We start from the raw sequence: 16633 nt of genomic DNA, 5'->3' as shown, positions 1-16633 counted from the left end.
CTCTTGTATATCATTAAGAGTCATAGCTTCCCTTGCTTAGAATCCACTACACTTTCAAAATATGGATCCTCAATCCCATCAAAATCTGTATCATCATCAAACACCTGGTACTCATGATGGTTCACAATGTTTAGCAAATAGTTACAACTTTACCCACAGTTTAAGATACAGGAATTAGTTTCCACATAAGTATTACTTTTAGGTTCCAAAATAAGCAATTCTTTACATTCCATCCGAAACAAGCCACAACTTCCGCTATCCAACCCATACCGAGAATTATGTTCTCTTCCTGACTAGGGATCACTAAACATCCATGTTCAAAGATTTCACATTCTATACTAAAAGTTAAAAGTACTTGAGATTTTACCAATTTGCTTTGCTTACCTGAAGCTCCTTTTATCTTTACACCTACAATGGGCACTTCCACAAAATTCTTACTATACTGGATTTTGTGTCTAAATTGTGCAACTGTACAACAAATTGGGCTACCTGTATCAATCAAACAGTTCCATTCCCACTGATCAATCTTAATCCTAATGTGAGGACGTCCAAAATCTGAATAATCATCTCTGTTATTAGACACTTCATGTAAAAGATCACTTTCAATTTCATCAAATGCTACATCTACACTGTTTTTGCAAGGTTTCATCGATTTTACTGGTATCATTGCATTACTTTGGTTACATGTGTTGACAGGTAAAGATTGAGCACACTGAATGGGTTCCATAGCACAACTAACATCACTTACTACAGAAGGAACACAAAACACTTTACTGTCAAAATTACATTTCATACTTAGATCCTCTTTCACTTCATTCCACCAATTTGGATACTGATTTTGACTAACCACAGTTAACTTATTCCAGAATGAAAATTTATATATGTTATCAGCAATATGGTCCCACACAAATTTCAAAAAAAATTCTCCTTTATTCTCTAGGCTTACAGATAACTCATCGTTACTGCTTGGATCATTACTCTGCATGGCATTAATGAAATACTGCTTTGACTGGACTGGTATTCCATGACTCTCACTTACATCATCACAAACATCACTTACCTTACCTGTATTCGCAAATAACTCTGAAACTTCATTATTCTTAAATTTCACAAAAACCTGATCATCATCATCATCATCATCATCATCATCATATTCTTCCAAAACTACTTCATCAATAACATCACTAACAACACAAGACCCATCTCTATCAAAAAGTCACATACCACACCTACGTTCGTTTGCAATAAGCTACCAGTCTCAGACTTACCAACCACAGTAATTTCACAGCTCTCATTCACATCTACATAAAAAATACCATCTAATTCAGGTCCAATACAGTTATTACCTGTTTTACATGCATCAATAACACTGTTTTCTGACCAAGAGAAGAAATCATTAGTACACACTACATCAAAATTCTCAGAAGATGGCATTCCCTCAGAATTATTAAGATCCATAGGAGAGCCAGCCATGACTAATCTATTCTACCTGATTTGCAAGATATATGAGACACAAACTCTCAGACTTCGCGAAGAATGTAATAATTCCAGTTCCAAAGAAAATATGCTGACAGGAGTGAACCAAACTATCAATTTAATAAGTTATGGTTGTAAATACTGACGCAAATTATTTATCAAATAATTGGAAAACTAGAAGAAACCAACCTTGGAGAATGTCATTTTTTTGCTCCAGAGAGAGATAGGAGCATGCAAGGCAATACTGACGTGATGACTTATCTTAGAAGATAAGCTGAAGAAAGGCAAACTCACATTCATAGCATTTGTAGACTTAGTGAAAGCTTTTGACGATATTGATTGGAAAACACTTTTTGAAACTGTGAAGATAGCAGAGATAAGATACAGGGAGCAAAGAGTTATATGCAACTTATAGTGAAACCAGACTGCAGGTATAAAAGTTGGAGATGAAAGGGAAGCAGTAATTGAGAATGGAGTGTGTCAGGGTTGTATCCTGTCCCCATTGTTATTCAGAATATACAGTGAGCAAGCAGCAAAGGAAACAAAGGAGAAGTTTGGGAAAGGAAAAACTCTGGGAGAATAAATAAAAACTTTGAGGCTTGCCAGTGGCATTGTAATTCTGTCAGAGACAGCAAAGGACTGGGAAGAGCAGTTGAATGGAATGGATAGTGTCTTGAAGACAGGGTATAAAATATGCACCAATAAAATGAAAACAAGGATAATGGAATGAAGTCAGATTAAATCAAGCAGCACTGCTGGGATTAGGTTAAATGAGACACGAAAGTGCCAGATGATAGTCAAAGTAGAGAGGCTATAAAAATAAGACCAACTGTAGAAAGATGAAATTACTAACACTGAATATAAATGTAAGTGTTTGGAAGTCTTTTGTTTTGTTTGGAGCGTAGCCTTGTAAGGAACCACAACATGAACAATAAGCAATTCAGACTAGAAAAGAATAGAAGCTTCTCAAATGTGGTGCTATCGAAGAATTTTAACAGTTAGATGGATAGACCATGTAACTAATGAGCGAGTACTGAATTGAAATGACACAGTTTGACTAAAAGAAAAGAGTGGTTGTTAGGACACTTTCTGAGAAGTCAAGAAATTGTCACTGTGATATTGGACGGAAGAGAGAGAGAGAGAGAGAGAGAGAGAGAGAGAGAGAGAGAGTGTGTGTGTGTGTGTGTGTGTGTGTGTGGTGGAGGGGGGGGGGCAGGACGGGGGTTTAAAACTGTAGAGGAAGACCAAGAGATAATACAGTAAGCAGATTCCTATGGGTGAAGGTTGATGTAGTTATTTTGAAGTGAAGAAGCTTACACAGGGTGGTTGAGTGTGGAGAACTGCATCAAAGCAGTCTTCGGACTGAAGACCACAACAACATTTGTGTCTTTTTTACCTGAGTTCTAATTTTGTGGATAATGGCACACATTATGTTAAATGTTGACACAGGTTTAGAGCTTACACTTACGACATTGTATTTTACAAGTGTGAGTTCAGCTAAAGAGCCATGATAATACAACATATTGGTTTACAGCTGTGTATGTTGATCAGTGAGAAATTTTTGCATAGTGAGAAGCAGACCACAGTTTGGCTGTGAAGTCTCTCATGAGAAAAGCTCAGGATAAAAAGTTCTTGGTTAACTTTCTTTCAAATTTGGATAAAAACCCAAGCTTTTGGTGAATGCCTCCATCGTCGTCATCAGAAGTAATTCAGACTTAGCCCCTGATGGCGATTATGGTGGCTGTCACTGAAAGCTTGAGATTTTATCTGGATTTGACACAGCAAGTTAACCGAGAACATTTTATCCAAGACCAAAGTTGAAAAATGCAGTTTCTATTGTATTTTTAATTGCTCAATTCATAATCTAAATGTACAATTTAATTTTTTTACTTTTTGACAGTTGTCTTACCTTAAATATTACAAGCTTTTGTGTTTAATGAAGACAATATCATTCATATTCCATGAATATTATGTGTTAAACACTTAATATACTGTACTGTGAAATAAATTATATCATCTCAACATCTGCAATTGACCGAAGAGTTTTAAATAATTCACTTGTTGTATTTTGCAGATAAAACGAGTGGTTGGTTTCACGAATGTAAAGCAGCAGCTGAATCGCTGGAATGCAGTTGTTGACAGAAACAGAGTTGCAGAGAATTTAATATATCCACTTATTCCCAAAGGTTCCATAACCTTAGACACAACAAAAGACTTTGTTAAAAGATTTGAGGTGAGTTGTATTACTGTACATTCTTGTTGTATTTGTTGTATATATACCCAAGGAGATAATATATAAGAGATTTATTAAAATTTTAAGTAGCTAATAGATATTGAGAATTCCTTGAAGTGTTTATTAATGATTCCGTCCAACAGATGTAGTATTTATATTAGGTGACTAGTTTCAAACCTACCTCAAACTGAGTTTGATTTTGAGTTTGTAAGAGGCGTGTGTGGATTGTGGCATTCATTCTGGAAACATGTATAAAGGATGTGTTACCACTTTAATGTTTAATATTAAGATCAAGTACTGTCGGAGCAGCCTCAGTGGGCCAGGCTTGAAATGAACCTGTAAGGTTGACAGTAAACACTTCAAGCAATTTAATAAAGTTGCTGGTTCTTTGTCAACAGAATGTTGAAACTGAAGATAATGATAAGATGCATAAAGAGTGAGACAGAAATAGAAATTCTGATTAACACACATATTTTTAAGTTATTTGCTTTGAGTGTGTTGCCCACTAGGATACCATTGCCAACTGTTTGTGAAAATTACTATAACAGCTTTTGATTTTTTTTAAAAAATGTTGTGTCTCAAAATGTGTTTTTGTAGATTTATAATCTCATGACAACTGGTAAGTATCCAATAGTTACTTAACACATTTAAAAATGAGAAAGACAGATGGGAGTGATGAGGGTATTTTGACCAACTTTTATAATAGAAACATGTTCTGTAATTTCTAAGAAAAGAAAGTTAAAAAAAATACAGACCAACGGCCTTTAAACCGTGGTCCAAGGCATATTTCTCAGCCTAACATTTTATCTCTGAATGCTGGAGGCATCATCGGAGATGTTGTCAGACCACTGCCTATGATAATGACATCAGGTCAACATGTTTTATGTAGCTTGTAATGGGGTGGAGTTGAGCTGTTTACTTTATTGAGCACTAACTTGTTTAATTGCAGTCATTGTTCTCTCCTGTTACGATTGTTTTTATGCGTGAATTGCTATAGCCTCTCTATAGGTTAACTGCGAGCTCTGCTCCCGTACCCCCCCTCCCTCTTCCCTAGAGCAGTGCTCTGGAATGCAATTTCGTACAAACATTCTCTTGCACTCTGCTGGAAATTGTTTCGCACAAGCTCTCACTGAAAAGAAAGGGGGAGCTGTGCGGACCGTGAAATGATGGTTACCCCGCGCGGTGTGAAAGTACTTGTTGGCAAGTATAAATTTGATTAAAGTGAGCAGGAAGGATTTTCTAGGCTTGGAATCAGGTGGGCGCAGACTGAGGAAATATTCAGCAGCAGACGGACCATGTCTGTGGGGGATGCTGATACAAAGGGAGATGGCATCAATGGTGAGAAGAGCAAGGTGTGTAGTCGGACTGGGATGGGCACAGATTTCAGATGATCTAGGAAATGGTTGGTGTCTTTAATGTAGGAGGGAAGTCTTTGTTCTCCGGCTGCCACTTGGTGAGTAGATTTTTTATGTATCCAATTACATTATATTGTCAAAAATTGATCATCTTCCTTCCTCTTGTAATATATGAGGTCTGATGTGGAGTAAAGTGATTTCTGCATTGCACTGTGCCTTTACCATGTGAAAAGTTTTATCTAACTCCATGACAGTGAAATGAAGTGTTTATTGGAGATGTGTATTTGCAGTCCAGTAAAGACAAAACTTGCCTCACAGGAAAGATCATTCAGAAAGTTTTTAAACATTGGCAGGAACAAAATCAGATGTGTGTGGAGGTGACCACCACTAATGTAATATATTTGATGAGTTGGCAAATTTGCTGCATCAGTTTCATTTCTTTTCAGTGAGAGCTTGTGCAAAACAATTTCCAGCAGAGTGCAAGAGAATGTTTGTACGAAATTGCTTATCCATTGGCACAAGTTGAAAGTTAAGTTGAAATTTGTGACAGCTTAAGGACACAGTTCAAATTTGAAATACGTGCTGCTACACTATTGCAAATGGTTTCTTAGTGATGTAAGCAGTTTCATGTATTGTTTTGTCAGACTCCTACACACGGAGTAGAATGAAACATTCCAAATTCAAAATTAATTCAACACTTAAGTACTACCAAATATTTCTTGAGCATGATAGTTGCCATCATAGCAACAGCAAAGAGAAGAAAATGTTGATAATAGACATTGCCTCATTGACGTGACACTTTTATACCCTCTTTGAATATGTTCAACTATTGAGTGTACTTCTTTATGCCTGCAAAAAAAAAAAAAAAAAAAAAAAAAAAAAAAAAAAAAAAAAAAAAAAAAAAAAAAAAAAAACTTAATTTGAGCTTCCTACCTGCTTGTTTGTCAAAAATCCACTGAAAATGTATGTTAAAAGAATTTTTCCTATACTGAAGGATGGCATCTTGGTAAGTGAATGTTAAGAAAACCACCACATCTGTTATTTTAGGAGCATTTGTTAAGTCACAGCCCGTTTGATTCTGTGAACCATCCTCAGGTGACAAAGTGGCAGAAATTTACCAGTTTCAGTATTTAAAGTGCTTCATCTCACAAAAAAACGTTAAAATGTACATTTAGAAAATGACAAGTACTGTGTTTCACTTTGTTGGCTGTGCTTTGTTACTCACAGCCAGCAATGTGTATTGAGCACAGACCAACAGGCAGTGCTATAGGGGGCTGGCCTGGCAGAGCCGCTCAAAAAGCCTTTTGTTGCAGTAACTCTAAGTAAGTACTACTGTCCCTCAATAAGTGGAAAATCCGGGATGAAATACCAATATAAAGGGGACAGATTGGTGCTCACTACACAGAGGAGGTGTTGGGTGTTAGGGAGGCGCTTTTAAAGAGGACTATCGGATATTATCAACTATAAGACTAAGTCCTTCATCAGACATAGACAAAACACAACATGATTTCCCTAAATCACTTCTGATAAATGCCAGAATGGTTCCTGTGAAAGGGAACAGCCGACTGCCTTCCCCATCCTTCCTTAATCTGATGGGACCGATGATCTTGCTGTTTCTTCCCCTTCCTCCGAATCAACCAACCAACCAACCAATTGCAAAACACATACATTTACACATGGCACTGTCATCTCCGGGTGCTAGGCCCGACTGTGGCTGCATTTGAGGTGAACAGTGATCTCGGCTAGGCAGCAGTCGAGATCACTTCCGAGCCACTGTGTATTAAAAGAAATGTATAGGCAGTATGCCTGGTAACTTTAACACACAGAGGGTACAAGACACCAAAGTCACCTTATAACTCTGAAGTAGCTTGTAGGGTAAAACTAACACCTAAATCATGCTGTTTAAGTTTTTATTGTTCTTATTTTACCTTAAACTTACTATATGAGTGGTAGGCAATAAAATATTTTACCATTTCAAGGATAAAGCTGTTGTTTGAAATTTTATGGTGTTATTTTCCCACAATGCAAAACAACTTTGTGTTAATGATACGCCATTCCAACTTGCTAATAATATCCATGACACACTTGCACTTACTTTGTGGTAATACAAAACAGACCACCCATCTTTGAAATTTTACACATTTCCTTTGTGATTATGGATACACATATATTTCATGCCAATAAGATACCACATTTGTCATTGATAACTGTCTTTCAATTTCCTTTTTACAGTCCCAGTCTGAATTGGAGGCCAAAGTAGCAGAAATCCTGAGTAGGAGCAAGGTTGTAAATGGAGATAAAGAGGTGAGTTCTTTGCCATTGTCTCTTTTATGTAACAAAAGTTAAGAATTTTGTGTACATGGCAACAGAAATTTTGCTTGATTTCTGTGAAGAATGTCCCAAGAATTTAATAGATGCTCTTTGACATTGTGGATAGTGTGCGTATTGCAGGTCTAGTAATATGTGAACTGTAATGTAAAGGGACTAAAAACTAAAACTAAACTCCTCCCAAGCAGCCCATGAAGGTCCAATGGTACTGACCGGCTGTTGTGTCATCCTCAGCTCATAGGCGTCACTGGATGCGGGGGCATGTGGTCAGCACACTGCTCTCCCAGCCATATGCCAGTTTCCAAGACCGGAGCTGCTACTTCTCAATCAAGTAGCTCCTCAGTTTGCCTCACAAGGGCTGAGTGCACCCCGCTTGCCAGCAGCGCTTGGCAGACCGGATGGTCACCCATCCAAAAGTTAGCCCAGCCCAACAGTGGTTAACTTCGGTGATCTGATGGGAACCAGCATTAACCACTGTGGCAAGACCATTGGCAATCTAAAGGAACAGCTCTTATAAAAGTTGTCCCATTGCCATTTGAATAACATTATTAACGTAACTATGTAGTATGTGCAGGATATCTCTGTTATTGCAAAACTGTGAGAAAATGTGTTATATAGGTTTATATATCTTATTAAAATAAGAATAGTGTTTTAAAAAGGATACAGTGCTACCCACCACATAGTTGAGGTGTTGAGTTGCAGACAGGCACAACGAAAAAGATTGCTAAAGTATTTACTCGTAAGCTTTCAGACAGAGTCCTTCTTCTGAAGCAAAACACGCACACATACACACAAGCACAACTTACTCCAACTAAGCTAGTAATTGGTAACTTTTAACTGCCACAGTACATCATGGTGCTACTGGAAAACTGATAAAAATGGAGAAGAACTGGGCGACTGAATTGAACAGAGGGGACCGGTGTTAATTTATGACCCAAAGATGCCACCATTCTTCAACAGTGCTAGATGGGGTCATGGATATAACTAACCTAACATTTGGGTCAGTGAACACCTTGTCCAGGAAGTAAAGAAGAAAGTTGCTGAGCCAGTTCACATGAAGAAGAACATGGCTGAGCCAGTCCCACACACGCAGGATCAACTTATTATCTGTTCTGTTGCAGCAGTTATGAAACCAGAGATTGCCCATTTCAAAATACTATTTAACTTCAAGAAAGCACAATGGGAGAATTTCATTTGAGAACATGATATGGAAGTCCTAAAACCAGACCCATCTCCAGTGTATTCTGAATTTGCTAGATCAGTTCAAGTTAGCTCATGCAAATATATCCCAAAACAATCTTCTTCATATCCCAGGACATGAAGAAGATTGCAAGGCCCTCTTGGAGAGATATGAACAATTATTTGACAATGAGCCATTCTCTGAGGAAACAATCCAAACAGGTGAAGATCTCCTGCATACTGTAACAGCTTCCAGAAGTAAAAAATGGTGTGACCTAGCAGCAAATCTATATTTGAAACAGAACAGCTGAAAATGTGAACATTATTGAAGAACCTTAACAATGACCCAGCCACTGCTCCTGATCTCTCAAAGATAACTCCGGACCAAATTGCCCCTCAAATCCTTCTGAATGGTAAGGCAAAAGGAAGATCTAAAAACTCCAAACCCCAAGGTACACAGTTGAGGAAGACTACCTTGGCACTCCTTTCATCTTAAGTCTATGAATAACAATAAAGCAGCAGACCTAGACAAACCATGGAAGAAACGAAATAAAATAAAATGTTTGGGCCTGCTACAAAACAGTGGATATTAAATCTTATAACATCTGTATTTCAGAATTGCAAATTCCCAAGATTTGATGCAAAACCAAAATAGTAGCACTTCTAAAGCCTGGGAAAGAGCCAACAGAACCAAAAAACTTTCATCCAGTTTCATTTCCTCTGCTATTTGTGTGAGATACTGGAAAGACTGAATCTAAATCAAATATCAGAGTATGTCAACAATAACGTTGTAAAAGCCCAGGAAGGTCTTATTGTTGACAGATCCTTAATTTGGTCCAGCATATTGAGGATGTTTATGAAAGAGGCCAAGGCATTGGTGTGGCTTCTATTGACCTCATAGCAGCTTATAATCAACCACAAAAAGGTGGTTAGGAAAGTATATTCAGTCACAAAGGAATATCGCTTAACACAGTTCATCTAATGTTTGCTGCAAAGTAAGAAAAGTTGATGCAGGATTCAGAAAAGGCCTCCCTCAGGCAAGTGTGATTGTTGTCCCTACTGTTACACAAACGACCAACCAATTAGCCCTGGAACTAGAGCATTTATTTATGCTGATGGTACAGAAATTGCTGTCCGAGGCAAAACTTTTAAGGAGGTGGAGATTGTTGCAGCGTAACCACAAGCATACCACAAGCATTGTCATGAAGACGAAGAACGCAAGAGCAGAGAAGGCCGTAAGATGATGTCAGCCACGACAGGAGTGGCCTCTACAAGAAGAGAATATAAGTGCTGCTCCTGCCAGCCTCGGCCATACAGTACTAGACCAGCAGCAGGAAATCACTAAGATAGCAGTTATTAGTGATCCATATCCATTGCTTGTGTGGACGTAGTATATAGAGAAAGAAATGGACTGTTTGCCTGTTACCCATCGCTTGCGACACGTTCATGTAATACAAAGTTTAGTGTTGTCTATCTTTCTTATTGTAATAAAAACTATTAATGTGATTTGCTTGAATTGTTGTATAGCATTCTGAGAACACAGCACACTTTAGTCACCCTATACGAGACGAGTGGGCAGGACCCTCACAGAGATAAAGCTGACAAGATGTCAAAGAGCGGGGCAAGTATTATGATACTAACCATCTGAAGCCAAATCCTGAAAACACTAGTTTATGCACTCTATCTATGAAATATGGGAAGCTAAAAGAAAACTGAATGTCGCTTGGAGAGGAGAACAGCTATTCCACGGTGACACTACCAGATACCTTGGAGTAAAGATGGACTGCACCCTTACGAAGCCCACTGTGAAGATGAAAAAAGCTCAAACAATCTGCTTGGAACAGTGTCATCTGTAAACTTACAGGAGCTACTTGCAGTGTTCAACCAAAAGTGTTTTGAACATCTACCATGGCAATATGTTTTTTCCCCCAAAAGAATATTCTGCACAAGTTTGGCAAAATTCTGAACATGCCAAATACATTGATACAGCTTTAAACAATACTGGACACATTGTGACAGATCTCAATGACCAACTCATGTCAGTAAACTTTACCAAGTAATGGGTATGGCACTACCAAGTATTTGCAGGAAAGCAGCTCGAGAAATGGAGAAGAAACAGGAAACTGATCCCAGACATCCCGTATTTGGAGATGAGCCCCAACAACCAAGACTCAGATCAAGAAAGAACTCCATGCAAGCAACTACAGCAATTCCGTCTCTCTCATAACTTGCTGAGAGAAACTTTGGCAAGATTCTTTGCCTGAGGCACACTGAGTGAATGTCAGAGGAACCAGCTCAAGGCTCACACCTGCCTTGTGAGACACGGAAGATGCCGAACAGGCTGAGAACTGGGGTGTCATGGTGTAAAGTCAACCTCAGGAAATGGATCTTCAGCTATTGTGATGAAATTTGCCAGTGTAGTGTAGCACACTGCAGAATTAACAATATCTGCTAGTCTTTAGGAATCTGCCAGGTACCTTTAATAGTGGTCATCTTACTGCAACTAACCAAACAGCCATCAAAACCACTGAATACTGGTTCTCCACAGAATATGTAGAGAATCACCTTACTGTCTGTCTGTTTTATTTCACCTTCTTGTCAGTATTTTATAAACTCTTTTTTACATATTAGTCCTTGTATTTTTGTTGTTGTTATGAGGGACATTCAAGAAGTAATGCAACAAGTTTTTTTTCTGAAAACAGATTGGTTTTATTCAGAAATCCAGTACACCATATTATTCCCCACTCTTTTGGCTACAAAACCCTGTTTTTGAACATAACCTCCATTCAACGCAATGGCCTTCGTCAGATTACTGGGAGGTCCTGTATGGCTGCATGGTATGACTCTGATGTTCAACATAGGAACCAACATTTTGCTGCATCAGTAACCTCCACATCATCCATTTACTACCCATGGAGTGCATCCTTTATTGGGCCAAACAGATGGAAGTAGGAAGATGCATAGATGGCGAGGAACCTAGTGGGCTTACACATTTGAGTATCCCCAACTGGTGGATGAGTGTGTCAGCATTTATTTACCAATAGAGATGCCCAATTGTGCAGCAAGGTGTTTGATAGTGACCCATCGATCACTTCAAATTAGTGTTTCCACATGTTCCAACATTGTAGGTTCAAATGGCTCTGAGCACTATGGGACTTGACATCTGAAGTCATCAGTCCCCTAGAACTTAGAACTACTTAAACCTAACTAACCTAAGGACATAACACACATCCATGCCCGAGGCAGGATTCGAACCTGCGACTGTAGTGGTCGCGCGCTTCCAGACTGAAGCATCTAGAACCGCTCGGCCGTACCGGCCGGCCAACATTGTAGGAGTTACAGCTGTATGCAGCTGTCCAGCACGCGGGAGATTGGACAGGTTCACGCAACCTTGTTGTGATTATGACAGATGGCTTGCCTAATGTCTCACCATGCTTTTGTTCAGTGGCAGGTCACTGCAGACATTCTACAAGTGCCTGTGAATATCTGAAATCATCTGGTTTTCTGCCAAATAATAATAATAATAATAATAATAATAATAATAATAATAATGTTCTTGTTGTGGTCTTCAGTCCTGAGACTGGTTTGATGCAGCTGTCCATGCTACTCTATCCTGTGCAAGCATCTTCTTCTCCCAGTACCTACTGCAACCTACATCCTTCTGTATCTGTTTAGTGTATTCATCTCTTGGTCTCCCTCTGCGATTTTTACCCTCCACGCTGCCCTCCAATACTAAATTGGTGATCCCTTGATGCCTCAGAACATGTCCTACCAATCGATCCCTTCTAGTCATGTTGTGCCACAAACTTCTCTTCTCCCCAATCCTGTTGAATACCTCCTCATTAGTTATGTGATCTACCCATCTAATCTTCAGCATTCTTCTGTAGCACCACATTTCAAAAGCTTCTATTCTCTTCTTGTCCAAACTAGTTATCGTCCATATTTCACTTCCATACATGCCTACACTCCATACAAATACTTTCAGAAACAACTTCCTGACACTTAAATCTATACTCGATGTTAACAAATTTCTCTTCTTCAGAAACGCTTTCCTTGCCATTGCCAGTCTACATTTTATATCCTCCCTACTTCGACCATCATCAGTTATTTTGCTCCCCAAATAGAAAACTTCCTTTACTACTTTAAGTGTCTCATTTCCTAATCTAATTCCCTCAGCATCACCCGACTTAATTCAATTACATTCCATTATCCTCATTTTGCTTTTGTTGATGTTCATCTTAAATCCTCCTTTCAAAACACTATCCATTCCGTTCAACTGCTCTTCTAAGTCCTTTGCTGTCTCTGACAGAATTACAATGTCATCGGCGAACCTCAAAGTTTTTGTTTCTTCTCCATGGATTTTAATACCTACTCCGAATTTTTCTTTTGTTTCCTTCACTGCTCAATATACAGATTGAATAACATCGGGAGAGGCTACAACCCTGTCTCACTCCCTTCCCAATCACTGCTTCCCTTTCATGCCCCTCGACTCTTATAACTGCCATCTGGTTTCTGTACAAATTGTAAATAGCCTTTCGCTCCCTGTATTTTACCCCTGCCACCTTCAGAATTTGAAAGAGAGTATTCCAGTTAACATTGTCAAAAGCTTTCTCTAAGTCTACAAATGCTAGAAACGTAGGTGTGCCTTTTTTTAATCTTCCTTCTAAGATAAGTCGTAAGGTTAGTATTGCCTCACGTGTTCCAACATTTCTACGGAATCCAAACTGATCTTCCCCGAGGTCCGCTTCTACCAGTTTTTCCATTCGTCTGTAAAGAATACGCGTTAGTATTTTGCAGCTGTGACTTATTAAACTGATAGTTCGGTAATTTTCACATCTGTCAACACCTGCTTTCTTTGGGATTAGAATTATTATATTCTTTTTGAAGTCTGAGGGTATTTCGCCTGTCCCATACATCTTGCTCATCAGATGGTAGAGTTTTGTCATGACTGGTTCTCCCAAGGCCGTCAGTAGTTCTAATGGAATGTTGTCTATCCCGGGGCCTTGTTTCGACTCAGGTCTTTGAGTGCTCTGTCAAACTCTTCACGCAGTATCGTATCTCCCATTTCATCTTCATCTACATCATCTTCCATTTCCATAATATTGTCCTCAAGTACATCGCCCTTGTATAGACCCTCTATATACTCCTTCCAATTTTCTGCTTTCCCTTCTTTGCTTAGAACTAGGTTTCCATCTGAGCTCTTGATATTCATACGAGTGGTTCTCTTTTCTCCAAAGGTCTCTTTGATTTTCCTGTAGGCAGTATCTATCTTACCCCTAGTGAGATGAGCCTCTACATCCTTACATTTGTCCTCTAGCCATCCCTGCTTAGCAGTTTTGCACTTCCTGTCGATCTCATTTTTGAGACGTTTGTATTCCTTTTTGCCTGCTTCATTTACTGCATTTTTATATTTTCTCCTTTCATCAATTAAATTCAATATTTCTTCTGTTACCCAAGGATTTCTACCAGCCCTCGCCTTTTTACCTACTTGATCCTCTGCTGCCTTCACTACTTCATCCCTCAGAGCTACCCATTCTTCTTCTACTGTATTTCTTTCCCCCATTCCTGTCAATTGTTCCTTTATGCTCTCCCTGAAACTCTGTACAACCTGTGGTTTAGTCAGTTTATCAAGGTCCCATCTCCTTAAATTCCCACCCTTTTGCAGTTTCTTCAGTTTTAATCTACAGTTCATAACCAATAGATTGTGGTCAGAGTCCACATCTGCCCCTGGAAATGTCTTGCAATTTAAAACCTAGTTCCTAAATCTCTGTCTTACCATTATATAATCTATCTGAAACCTGTCAGTATCTCCAGGCTTCTTCCATGTATACAACCTTCTTTTATGATTCTTGAACCAAGTGTTAGCTATGATTAAGTCATGCTCTGTGCAAAATTCTACCAGACGGATTCCTCTTTCATTTATTAGCCCCAATCCATATTCACTTACTACGTTTCCTTCTCTCCCTTTTCCTACTACCGAATTCCAGTCACCCATGACTATTAAATTTTCATCTCCCTTCACTATCTGAATAATTTCTTTTATTTCATCATACATTTCTTCAATTTCTTCATCATCTGCAGAGCTAGTTGGCATATAAACTTGTACTGCTGTAGTAGGCGTGGGCTTCGTGTCTATCTTGGCCACAATTAGGCATTCACTATGCTGTTTGTAGTAGCTTACTTGCACTCCTATTTTTTTTATTGATCATTAAACTGACTCCTGCATTACCCCTATTTGATTTTGTATTTATAACCCTGTATTCGCCTGACCAAAAGTCTTGTTCCTCCTGCCACTGAACTTCACTAATTCCTGCTATATCTAACTTTAACCTACCCATTTCCCTTTTTAAATTTTCTAACCTACCTGCTCGATTAAGGGATCTGACATTCCACGCTCCGATCCGTAATGATAATAATAATAGTAATAAAATAAATTATAAAAAACTAAATGACAACACACTACTTGGAAAGCACCTCCATTACAGATGCCAATTTGAAGGCTACATATTAGCGACGCCACCAATTGGAACTTAATGAAACTGTAGGAATATTTCACAATGTTCCACAACAAATTCTGCATTTTTTCAACCAAAATTGGCCAGGAAAAAATATTTTGCATTACTTATCAAACACTTGTCGTACCGTACTTTCTGTCTTTACTTCATTGAATTTTCTCTGAAATGGATAATTTTATGTGAGTAATCTTTTATGTTATTAATGCTCTACCAGTATTGTAATAAATTCATGTACTGGACACGTAAAATAAATAAAATAAACTCACTCCATCCTGGACATCCCATTACTTAGATAACAAGACAGCTGGATAGTAACCAAATGAAAAATTGTGTGTTCAATATGTTTATGAAGGTCAAATTTGTACACGAAGCCAAACACTTCTGATATTGGCAGTCTTGCATTTTTCACTCTAGGAAGCATAAACAGTGTGCAGTCTTTGCTCTGTGGATGAGAACAAATAGATCAACCTTGAAAATGCAGTAAATGATTGGAGGGGGGGGGGGGGGAGGGTGAAATGTTATATTATTAGATCTTTGGGCCAAATGTTTTGAACCCTCCAGTGTCAGAATAAAGTTTTGAAATAAACTACGCTAAGCAACTGAAAATATTCAGCTGCAGTTTTTGGAATTCAAGTGACGACAGATCTGACATGAACATTAAGTAAATTAAAAATTAGATGTTATTCCCAATTCCTGTCTTGGGGTGGTACACCAGGCAACTTGGGGAATTTTTTGCAGGTGCTTCCTAACAATATTTTAGGTGATTGGTGGTCCTCTGCTTCACAAAAATATAATGGGAATAGCTAAAAATAAAAATACACAAAACAGTAGTTTAGGGACATAGCACAGATGAATACTTCTATTCACAAATGTAGGTTGGATTCTGGCATCATAAGAGACAAGTAATAATAGATACTAGTGCCAGATCCACTGTGTGCCAGTGTGTATTGAAAACTGACACATAAGAACCGATACCTGCACACGCTGTCAAATCACCACAGGAGCCAGCAAACGGGCATGATTAAGTCACACATAATGTAAGCGAGACAAATTTGTTAGCTGTAGCACCTCAGACACAAGATGCAACACCTGCAAAATGTTCTGAGGAGCAATGGGTACTCCAACAGTTGCACGAGAAGTGTCACAGAGTCAAACACCCAGCGAAGTAATGTTTCGGGGAAAAAAAATGTCGGGTATGGCCTTTCTGCCATACATTCCCAGAGTGGCAGACAGAATCAGCTGTGCATTGCTCAAACACAGCATAAAGACTATTTATGAATCGACAAAGGAGATCAAAGAGCGTCTCAAATCAGTGAAGGAGGAAAGGGACCCACTTGCAATGCTGGGAATATACATGCTGAAACATTTGCATTGGAATGACTGGACAATCATTCAACACCACGATGACAGAGCTTAGCGGCATTGCAGGTTAGCGCAAGTGGAGAAATTGGCCATGGCAGAGCACGTGCTGTGTGAGACTGACCACAGACACACAAGTTCTTGCTGTAGAGAAGAGCTATCACATCCGCTTGTTGAGAGAAGCTATA

The 16633-nt window shown here is 38.8% G+C and overlaps 1 protein-coding gene across 1 annotated transcript in view; it reads left to right on the top strand.

Moving 5' to 3' along the window:
• The window catches only part of LOC126236021 (U3 small nucleolar RNA-associated protein 14 homolog B), a 60346-nt gene that overhangs the window by 27116 nt on the left and 16597 nt on the right, over nt 1-16633 (top strand). Inside the window, exons 3-4 of the mRNA XM_049945043.1 lie at nt 3551-3709; nt 7297-7368. Coding sequence (XP_049801000.1) covers nt 3551-3709; nt 7297-7368 — 231 coding nt within the window. The remainder of the gene's footprint in view (nt 1-3550; nt 3710-7296; nt 7369-16633) is intronic.

Source organism: Schistocerca nitens, chromosome 2 (assembly GCF_023898315.1).
Source record: "Schistocerca nitens isolate TAMUIC-IGC-003100 chromosome 2, iqSchNite1.1, whole genome shotgun sequence".
Lineage (NCBI taxonomy): Eukaryota > Metazoa > Arthropoda > Insecta > Orthoptera > Acrididae > Schistocerca > Schistocerca nitens.
Note: the sequence above shows the minus strand (reverse complement) of the source record. Positions and strands in the feature narration are given on the sequence as shown.